Source organism: Lissotriton helveticus, chromosome 2_1, assembly GCF_964261635.1.
Source record: "Lissotriton helveticus chromosome 2_1, aLisHel1.1, whole genome shotgun sequence".
NCBI classification, from domain to species: Eukaryota; Metazoa; Chordata; class Amphibia; order Caudata; family Salamandridae; genus Lissotriton; species Lissotriton helveticus.
The window spans coordinates 594,280,833-594,291,937 of NC_136059.1; the positions used below are offsets into that span (position 1 = coordinate 594,280,833).

At 43.2% G+C, this 11,105-nt stretch overlaps 1 protein-coding gene across 1 annotated transcript in view; it reads right to left on the reverse strand.

Annotated features, from left to right (window-relative positions):
* CARTPT (CART prepropeptide) overlaps nt 1-9,066 on the reverse strand; it is a 35,027-nt gene extending 25,961 nt beyond the window's left edge. The window contains exon 1 of the mRNA XM_078675282.1: nt 8,917-9,066. Within this exon, the coding sequence (XP_078531408.1) occupies nt 8,917-9,066 (150 nt within the window). The remainder of the gene's footprint in view (nt 1-8,916) is intronic.
* Nucleotides 9,067-11,105: the final 2,039 nt, after the last annotated feature.

The following is an 11,105-nucleotide window of genomic DNA, read 5'->3' on the forward strand; positions in this document are numbered from 1 at the left end:
TGGGAGACAGTTATAAAAAACCAAGAGCCCACACAAATAGGAGAATGATCAGCAAAATACTAGACATTTAAAAACATTAAATTGTGAAACAGGTTGAAAGAAAAATATGAACAAGAGAAAGCAAAACTCACAAGACTCATGTGTATAAGATATAGATCAGTACTTTGAAAGTTAAGGATCTGATTTCTCTCTTTGTCTTTTCTAATTCATCAGATCATGGTAGCCTAAGCAAATCACTTTGGGGCATATTCACAAACTTCATTTTGTAGTGTGTTTAGTAGTAGTAGACTAATACTGCCCACGTACTACAAAATGCTATTCATGGATCTACATACAGAGGTCTCTGCCACCAACTCTTCTATCTTTTCAGTGGAGAGATCTACGCCCTGGGTGTAGAGTTTCCATACACATGCAAATATGCTTTTGTAGAAAATGTTTGTAGGATTTGGTAGCTAGAAAATGGGGAACACCACTCAATGAGAGGGGTTTAGTGAGGTTACGGAGTGGATACTGGGGAATAGTTTAGTGAGGGACAATCACCCACCCAACAAAGAGTAAGCCCATTCATATTCACAAACCGCACTTTAAAGTTAATACAGCCAAGAAGGGCCAACAAAGTAAAAATGTAATCCGGCTCAGACCTAAAGTAAGTGTAGCCACACATATGTTCAACCACTGGTACTTCAGCACCCTACCATAGAAAGTAATGGAGGTAGGAACTGAACTAGAACTCCACAGGTAATAATTGGAAAACAATATATATATTTCAACTTGTTAAATATATATATATTGATTTAATTTACTTAAAAAATATATAGATAATTAAATGTTTTATTTTGTATAGCTTTTTATTAAAAAAAATTAAATGTTAGTTTCAAAATAATTAAAGGAATTAAAATTAATACTTTTAGTAACTGAACATTTAATAAGTAAATATGAACATTTTATTGTAGGAATTTTTTTAATACATCTAAAAAAATATTTATTAGATTTAAACAAATTAAATGTTTTCATTCAAAATTAATTAATAGGGCTGTAGTATGTTTTACATGTTATGCTACATTTAAAATAAAGATAAAATTGATTGACATTCAAATGGAACGTAAAAATATTTTCACAATATTTTATATTTAATACATTTTTTTTACAATTTCCCTATCCTTTACCAAAGGAGATCCCCGGGGTGTGGAGTTCTCTGCCAAGGATGCGGAATGTAAAATAGGGTTATACAGACTCCACCCCTTAAACTGAGAGGGTGGAAAAATGTAAGTCAACTATTTTTAGCAACTTTACTCTTGGAAATGGTGAATAGTCAAAAGTAGTATAGTTACTACATAGAGTAAGAGTAAATTTGCACATGTAAATGTACTCATGTATGAATTTACTTGTGTTCATAGGCTCCTTTATTTCCAAGATACAGTCTAAAGGAGTTGCATCTGTGCCAACAGTGATGTCAATTCTCGATTAAAGTTGCATGCATTCAAAGAAACAGAGGAGGGCTCCTCGTGCTGTAGACTCATGTCTTTCTGACAGATCCTGCTAAAAAACACTGCCCAGACTACTCTGGCATCCCCCGGAGGAATGTTCCATGAGTTGTCTGAGTGCAAGGCTTGAAAGGCAGTGGTTGGGTGCTGGAGTCTATCATGCAAAACCAAAGGTGGTGATGGACGGAGCGTTGACAATACAAACACTCACCCCCAGTCAACTGATCTGGGTTTAATCCATCACCGTTCTTTAGCTTTAGCTCACTCCACTACCCCAGTTCAGACATGGCCATATGCAAATCAGTCTGACCCTGTGCCTCATGGGAACAGTCCAGCCCGAACTGCCAAGCCATGTCTTCCCTGGACCGGAATCAAGCTTCCCAGGACCGGTTTCTGGCATTACAGCCGTCTTCAGCCGGGCGTGCTTGACTCCAGTGGCAAAGTGAGCAAGGGACTCACGTCTGAGCCTACCCTGCCAACTTAGTGCGAACAAAGAAAAACCAAAGGTGATGATGGACGGAGCATTGACAATACAAACACTCACCCCCAGTTAACTGATCTGGGTTTAATCCATCACCGTTCTTTAGCTCACTCCGCCACCCCAGTTCAGACATGGCCATATACAAATCAGTCTGACCCTGTGCCTCATGTGAACAGTCCAGCCCGAACTGCCAAGCCATGTCTTCCATGGACCGGAATCAAGCTTCCCAGGACCGGTTTCTGGCATTACAGCCGTCATCAGCCGGGCTTGCTTGACTCCAGTGGCAAAGTGAGCAAGGGACTCATGTCTGAGCATACCCTGCCAACTTAGGGCGAACAAAGAAAAACCAAAGGTGATGATGGACGGAGCGCTGACAATACAAACACTCACCCCCAGTCAATTGATCTGGGTTTAATCCATCACCGTTCTTTAGCTCACTCCGCCACCCCAGTTCAGACATGGCCATATGCAAATCAGTCTGACCCTGTGCCTCATGGGAACAGTCCAGCCCGAACTGCCAAGCCATGTCTTCCCTGGACCGGAATCAAGCTTCCCAGGACCGGTTTCTGGCATTACAGCCGTCTTCAGCCGGGCTTGCTTGACTCGAGTGGCAAAGTGAGCAAGGGACTCACGTCTGAGCATACCCTGCCAACTTAGGGCAAAGAAAGAAAAACCAAAGGTGATGATGGAAGTTGGCAGGGTATGCTCAGACGTGAGTCCCTTGCTCACTTTGCCACTGTACTCAAGATAGCCTGGCTGATGAGGGTTATGAACCCGAAACCGGTCCCAGGATGCTTGTTTCCAGTCCAGGGAAGACATGGCTTGGCAGTTCGGGCTGGACTGTTCCCATGAACGATTCAGAAAAGGGGGTGGTGATGAACAGAGTGTCTGAATTAAGCAGACCACTCTTACCCAGTCCAAAAATCAGGGCTTGATCCATCACCGTTATTTAGCTCACTGCCCCATCCCAGCTCAGAACCTGGCTATATGCAAATTAGTCTGTCCCTGGCCCAGTGCATCATGGGAACAGGGCAGACCAAACTACCAAGCCAATTCTTCACCAGAAAGGAGACAAGCTACCGGGGACCGGTTTCTGGCATTTCAGCCTCGTCGGCCCGGCTTGCTTGAATCCTGATGGAGCAGTGAGCAAGGGACTCATGTCTGAGTATACCCTGCCACACCTATAGTGGCCAAAAACGATTCAGAAAAGGGGGTGGTGATGAACAGAGTGTCTGAATTAAGCAGACCACTCTTACCCAGTCCAAAGATCAGGGCTTGATCCATCACCGTTATTTAGCTCACTGCCCCATCCCAGCTCAGAACCTGGCTATATGCAAATTAGTCTGTCCCTGGCCCAGTGCATCATGGGAACAGGGCAGACCAAACTACCAAGCCAATTCTTCACCAGAAAGGAGACAAGCTACCGGGGACCGGTTTCTGGCATTTCAGCCTCGTCGGCCCGGCTTGCTTGAATCCTGATGGAGCAGTGAGCAAGGGACTCATGACTGAGTATACCCTGCCACACCTATAGTGGCCAAAAACGATTCAGAAAAGGGGGTGGTGATGAACAGAGTGTCTGAATTAAGCAGACCACTCTTACCCAGTCCAAAGATCAGGGCTTGATCCATCACCGTTATTTAGCTCACTGCCCCATCCCAGCTCAGAACCTGGCTATATGCAAATTAGTCTGTCCCTGGCCCAGTGCATCATGGGAACAGGGCAGACCAAACTACCAAGCCAATTCTTCACCAGAAAGGAGACAAGCTACCGGGGACCGGTTTCTGGCATTTCAGCCTCGTCGGCCCGGCTTGCTTGAATCCTGATGGAGCAGTGAGCAAGGGACTCATGTCTGAGTATACCCTGCCACACCTATAGTGGCCAAAAACGATTCAGAAAAGGGGGTGGTGATGAACAGAGTGTCTGAATTAAGCAGACCACTCTTACCCAGTCCAAAGATCAGGGCTTGAACCATCACCATTATTTAGCTCACTGCCCCATCCCAGCTCAGAACCTGGCTATATGCAAATTAGTCTGTCCCTGGCCCAGTGCATCATGGGAACAGGGCAGACCAAACTACCAAGCCAATTCTTCACCAGAAAGGAGACAAGCTGTTCCCATGAGGCACAGGGTCAGACTGGTTTGCATATGGCTATGTCTGAACTGGGGTGGCGGAGTGAGCTAAAGAATGGTGAAGGATTAAACCCAGATCAGTTGACTGGGGGTGAGTATTTGATTTGCTCAAACGCTCCGTCCATCGCCCCCCTTTTGTATAGCTTTGGAGTCTATCATGCAGCAGAGGATGACAAACTTGGGCTTCTTCTTCAATCACCAAATGAAATCCATGCCTTTCTTAAAAGGAGCCTGGGCAAGCCTTATAGGCAGTCTTTACCAAGATGGTGGGTGGCCATAAAAGATATTAAAAATTCCAAAACTAAGGGGCCTATTGCGATCTTGGTCAGAAAGCCTCAGACCTGAGGTTGGAGGCTTTCGGACAGAGATTGTCAGTTTCAGTTCCAGCCGCCTAATTACAATCTAGGCGGTCAGAATTGAAACCAGTCGGTCATTTCGGCTCGACTCCAAAGGGCTCAAGGAGCCCGTCAGCCAGTGGGTGACCAGCCTGTAATCCCAATGGATGGTATTTCTGCCATTGGGATTACGATGCTGGGTTTCCCCCAGACTTTTTTAATGTCTTAAAGCGAGTTTGGGGGCCCCTAGCAGGGCCCCCTTCTCGTTGCGAGCTCCAGTTGGGGGTCAAGGGGGCACATATGGTACGCCCCTGTTTATCCCTGCACCATGTGGCTGGCACCGCAAGGTGCCTACCACACTGTGCAGGGATGAAAACAATATCCCATTTCTCTATAGGACCTTGCGCTACGACCGATTTACGACCGCAGCACAAGCTCCCATAGGAGAAAGGGAGTATGAGACCGCACATCGTAATTCCGCAATGATGTTGGCCAGAGGCAACTCTGACCAACATCATAATCGGCCCCTAAAATGGAGATGAGTCTTTGGCTGTGAGATGATTTCTCATCTAATCATATTATGAAGACATTCATGTGAGGTAGATGCAAAGCAACACATTTTTCCTGATTTTTTAGTGTGTTCTTCACCGTCTGCTAGTTTCTTTTTCCCAAGTATATGAGATATCTGTTTTCAGCAATTTAATATTCTTCTGGAAATCTGTCACTGGACTCTTGCTTGGCTCTTTCATCCTTCCTTACGTCAGGAGGAGTTTGGTGCAGTGATATCTTCAATTTTAATTTTACTCTTAAACCAAGAGTTATACATTATTACCAAGGAGGGTTTTTCACTAATTTTACAGGGTTATCGTTCTCACTGGGATTCTCTTGAATAGACTCTTAACATCTGTCCCAATTATTATCCTGTGCAGAATGGTATTACAACAACTGGGAGGAGTTGCCTTTTCCTTTGGCCATCAAGAAGACTCAACAGACATTCTCAGCATCCAGTCCTGGACAAATGGTTAAGCAAAGGCTGTGAACCCTACAGTCCTGAGTTCCAGTGTTGCCATGTCCACCAGAGTTAATCATGTGGAGCTGGGCAAACCACTGTTCTCTTAGCTGCCAAAACTAGAAGTGTCTAAAAATATGGTGATTACTAGAATATGGTGCTGCATAAAATTATGAAATAGTTTCACATTTATACAAATTGTGGACGATATCAAAAATTTACATGAGTTGCGGGTAACCTCTAAAAAAAACTACGAATCAGTAATGTGAAACAAATTTGATTTCCTTACAGTCAAAGAAACATTTTCACGTCCCAACACCTTATTGATTGAAAGTGGCTGTACAATTTTAGCTCTTAACATTTCATCCTATGACTGACAGATTTCAGCACTAAACTTTCCAAACTACCTACAATGAGAGATTTTTAATTTTAATAGGAAGCATTTAGAGCTGATTGATGGAATGCCAATTAATGGAATGGATTGATGGAATGTAATTAAATGTTTGGGATTCTAACTTTGATATACTGGTAAAATAAAGTGATTTTGACCTTTATTTAAAGCAAGGAGTGTATATTATTTTGGGCAGAATAGAGACAACGGGTGATCTCAAGCATTAAATCAGCTCAAGAGTAAAATGTATGTGAGTGGATCCTGGTTCCCACTTCTCCCTGACACCGCATAGTAAGAGGGAGAAGCAGCGAATAAGGAGTTGTAGATAAAGATACTCACTGTACGCCCAAGATTTGAATAGTGGCCTATGCATGTTGTTTAGTAGCAGCATGTCCAAGAAGGTGTTGGTGAGGCACAGCGGGTCTGGGACAAACTAAATGGCAGACATGCAAAATTCCACAAATTGTATTTTTTATCCAAGATTTTCTTAGATTTTCACACCTCAGGTGAGTAGCAATAATTTCTAGAATTCTGCATGGAAATTATTGTAAATCATACATTTCCTTGCTTACTAATAACCCTAAAATTGTTGATTCTCTGCTGGTGAACAACTTGATAGCTCACAGTTCTATTTAAACTGCAAAGGCATCTTAACCACAGTACCCCCCCCCCCCAAAAAATAAAACATGTCCCCAAATTCCCTTTCCTAACAATACATTCCAAAGTGTCGATGTTTGGGGCGTTCTTCATTTTCAAAGTGAACACTTACGGCAGCATTTGCTGGTGCAAATGTTTGGAACATAATCTGCATATTCATCTGCTAGTGCACTCCCTAAAGGCGATGCAAGTAATTGTTTATAACTATGCGGATGATCTGCAGCTGTTGTTTACTATTAACCAGTCCCTCGAATCGATGGAAATTTTCCAAAATACCATGTTGTTCATCCAAGGCATTGTGTATTGCTTTAAAGGCCTTACAGAATTCCGGTCCTACCTATCGGGTAAAGCGATTTCAATGGCATTCACCGGCTCGCACCCTTCGCTCAGCTTTCCAGAAGTTGGTGATAGTACCATCCTCCCGTCTGCAGAGATGGGGTGGAAAAAGCTTCTTTAATATCACCTGCAGATGGTGGAACAATCTACCTCTTCAATTGAAGAATGCCAATGATCTCCTGTCCTTTAGGAAAGGATTGAAGACCTGGCTTTATACTCAGTAATTCTGTCAGCACTGGCTCTCTACATCACGCAGCTGCCCTGTGGGCTACCTCTACAAGCGCCTAGACGCCCTTGAGGATTAGTGCGCTATATAAATACATAAATAAATAAATAAAAGACTGGATGAATAGCAACCAACTAAAACTCAACTCTGATAAGACAGATATTGCCATCACACACAATAAGGCTGACCTGTGGAATTCTTCCTTCTGATCATCCTTCGCACTTCGCATTGTTCTGCACAGTGGACTCCGCCCAGGCTTTGTCAAAGGCAGGGTTAAATATCTCTTCAGGTTGGATCTGGGAAGTGGACACCCTGAACAATAGCGGGTGGAGAAAAGGGAGTTTTTCTATGGTGGAAAATATTTTCGTGGTGTCGAATTGTTTTTTACAAAAGTGCAATTGAACTCATGCAACGGCATTTTCACATGCGCAGTTGAACACTATAAGCAATCGAGCATGGGCAACAGAATCTGCATTTGAACAACTGCACTAATATGAGGAATTGAACATGCAGGTGGAGATTCATAGGTTTCATAACCCCTGCAAGTGTTTTTAGCATCTAATGATCATCGGCACACCTGCACGTGACATCACCATCCGGGGGTGATTCCTGCCTTGGACCCCGTCTCGGGCCGCAGCCTCGTTGCTGAATCCGGCTCCGTTTTACAAGATTTCAGCTGCTGACAACCTCCACGCGACACAAATGTCTACCTCTGTGTGACGGCTCGGTGCCTGGCATAGCGCACGGGGCACATTTCTAATGCTCTCTGTACAATATTTCCCTGCGCTGCGCCCAGACCGGTTGAATACCCGCTCCGGCCAGAGTCACCGGCTAGAACTGCAGAGAATGTAGGAAGCAGTTTTAAAACTTTTCACTTCTCAGTTTGTACTTGTGAGATTTGGGAATCTCACTAGTGCCATGACTTCACTTGTCTAGCTACGTTTTCTAATTACTCTGAGTGGCGGGTAAATCTTAACAGGTAAACCTACAGAAATTAAAAATTGGGCAGTCACTTCGTCCACGATGCTGCCCCCGATCAGTACCACCTATACACCTTTTTAAAACACTGATTTTTTATAAGTTAATAGACAGTATATATAATATGTATCAATAAAGATATAAATATATGTATAAAAAGAGAAAGAAAGAGAATAAATAAAAAGAGCAATATGGTTAAAAGGTACATTGAAAAGATAATTATATCCGATGGATACAGGCTAGTGTTAAAACAACTGTTTCAATCTTAATACCACCAATTCTCACAGACAAGACGCACGTTAAACATACACACATAACATGAACACCATAAACAGAGCATGTACAGAGAAAATATACACAGAGCACAGAATACAGAAACAACAGACTTACACACATACATTAAAATACAACACACAAAATACACAACACGTATACCACCGAAACATTCCATATGCCACAAAGTAGCATATACATACACAGAGAAAACTTCACATATATGACACACCGGCACACAAATATAGAACGTGCAGAGCAGAAACATTATATTCTCAAACACTACACACACAACACACCGAAACATATAAACACACAACGGAAATGCCAAAATACATCACACGCCAGTCCCGAAAATACACAGCAGGCAGGCATACAGACGAAATACTTTTTTTTCACAAATGAACAGTGCGCACGAATAGCACACAGAAAATGCACACGTATAACCACTCACAAAACACGACACATGTATAGCCTGCCTTAAATTAATTTTACTTCTCATTCAGAAATGAACACACACGTCACATAATCGTTATGCTGAGACAGGATAGCAAACAACAAAGATAGAAAAAAACAGCACTTCCAGCTGATAATAGAGCCAGACTGCGTGACCTACTAGCTCCTTCTCGTGTGAGACGTTCTCCAGGCTGGGGAGGAAGTCCAGGGCTCGGGGCTCGAGCTCCCCGCGCTCCTGGCCGCTGGCGCCCAGCAGCAGCAGCGCGGAGCCGAGGAGGGCCAGGAGGGGCAGGCGGAGGCAGCTCTCCATGGTGCTGACGGCGGTGCGGCGCACGGGAGACGCCGCCTTAAATACAGCCCAGGAGCGGCCGCCAGCAGGCGTGGGACCCCGGGCATGACGCCATCACCGCACCCTGCGGACGTCAGGATGACTAGGGCTGCCACCCACTATCCGCGGCCAGGAAAGGGAGGCACGCACAGTCACCCCTCGGGACAGGAGGGGTCGGCTGTGGGGGAAGGATACAGAGGGAATGAAGCGCTGCAAAGTAGAGCTTGCGCTTCCAAAGAGAACTTCAAAGCACTAAACAACATTATAAAAATGTGACTTCAACTAGCCATGAAAGGGTTTTACGTCACCAAGCCTGTAGGAGTTTTCAAGTGACCATGTAGTCGGGTTGTACCCATATCATTAAATGCGTCTGTGAAAAGGAAATTTAGATGTGCACCTTAGTTAGGTTTTAAAATATGATAACCTTGTCTGAGATGTAGAAGTAGTGTGTTGGTTTCGCTTCAAAAGTGTGTTCGCCTGTTTTTAAATGAAAGCCCATACATATACAGGAAACACCACTTAATAAACATATTGAACGTGTATAATATGTTCAAAGTTCATCAGAAGCAGAATATACTGTGCTCATTATATACGGGATAAAGTATCCCCTGTCGTGCAATATAATTGCAATGCAAGTCACCTAGGAATTCTGTGACCGTATAGAGGAACACGGATGAAGGGCGAGTTCCTTTATTAGGTCATGGAACTCCAATGTGACTTGCAATATTCCTATAATACATGGCAATGGGTACTTAATTCCGTATAATACGTGGTCAATACATTACCCTTTTCACAAACTGCTTAAACCCTTTGCCTGTTGCTTTTTCATATGAAAGAGATAAGATATTTGTAGACATGAAAGATAAAAGTATAAACTCTAATGCAAAATGAAAAACCAAAAGCAGTTAGTAATTTGTTTCAAAAGGATAACAGAATCAGTTTAATATGTCGGATTAAAAATGCTGTATATCATAATGTGTAGGATTAAAGCGCGATTCTATCGTTCTGGTAATAACCTATAGAGTGCAAAGAAAATAAAACATGTTGCAAGAAATATCTCCTTTGTGCTTATTGCTGTTCATTTAAAAACACATCCGAAGGAGGAAAAGCCAGTTTTCGTGTTCACTGTTTAAACCACAACTGTTAATTGTGCTCCGGCTCTAGCTGCAGGCATTGTGACAACAGAACGCAAATGTACTAAGGTTTTACAGTTGAGTGGCTACATCATTTCAGTATGACACCTGACTAAAAATGTCATAGGTCACTTGTAATAAGGAAATTATAGGCAGGCTTTTATAAAGGTAATGCAAACTCCCATATTATATATTAATTATTGCACTTTAATGGGGCGTTTATCCAAAGCACACCATACAAATATTTGAAGGCCGCATGCCTAAAAAGATATATTCATTTTTTAACATTGTAGCCACAATCTAATTTGACCTAAAACATTCGTTACAGTGTCATGTTCTAGTAATACTATTTTAGTGCAAAGAGCGTTCATTTATAAGACAGAGGTTTGTCCATCTCTCCGCTGTTTCCAGACCTGTAGATTTATTTCTGCGGCTCAGCATTTGCGGTTAGTCCTGCACGGATTAGGTCTGTAAATTTCCCCAGCCGTGCTGCTATTTGACTTTCTGTGGACGAAAAGCACAAGTCCGAGATTTCGCTGCATCGCTTGAGGCCCTGAGCTCTGCAGATTGGGATGACCAAGCGATGCCTCTCACTGGCTAGCTTTGGGCAGAAACACAGCAAATGATACCAGGATTCCTGATGGTAGTCACAAAGTCTGCATGCTATTAATTTGTCCGCTCGGGCCCAGCTTTGATTGAACTCCACAATGGGTAATGCCAAGAGCCTCATATAAGTGATCTTTTTTCAAACTTGATTTGATAGTGCTTGCTCAAAATAAGGCTGTGCTTTTCCCACTTTGTAAGAGGCGTCCAGTGTGGAAAGATTAGGATGGTGATGCAGACTTTCCAGATCTCTTGTAAATGAAATGTGCTTCACCTGTCTGTTCA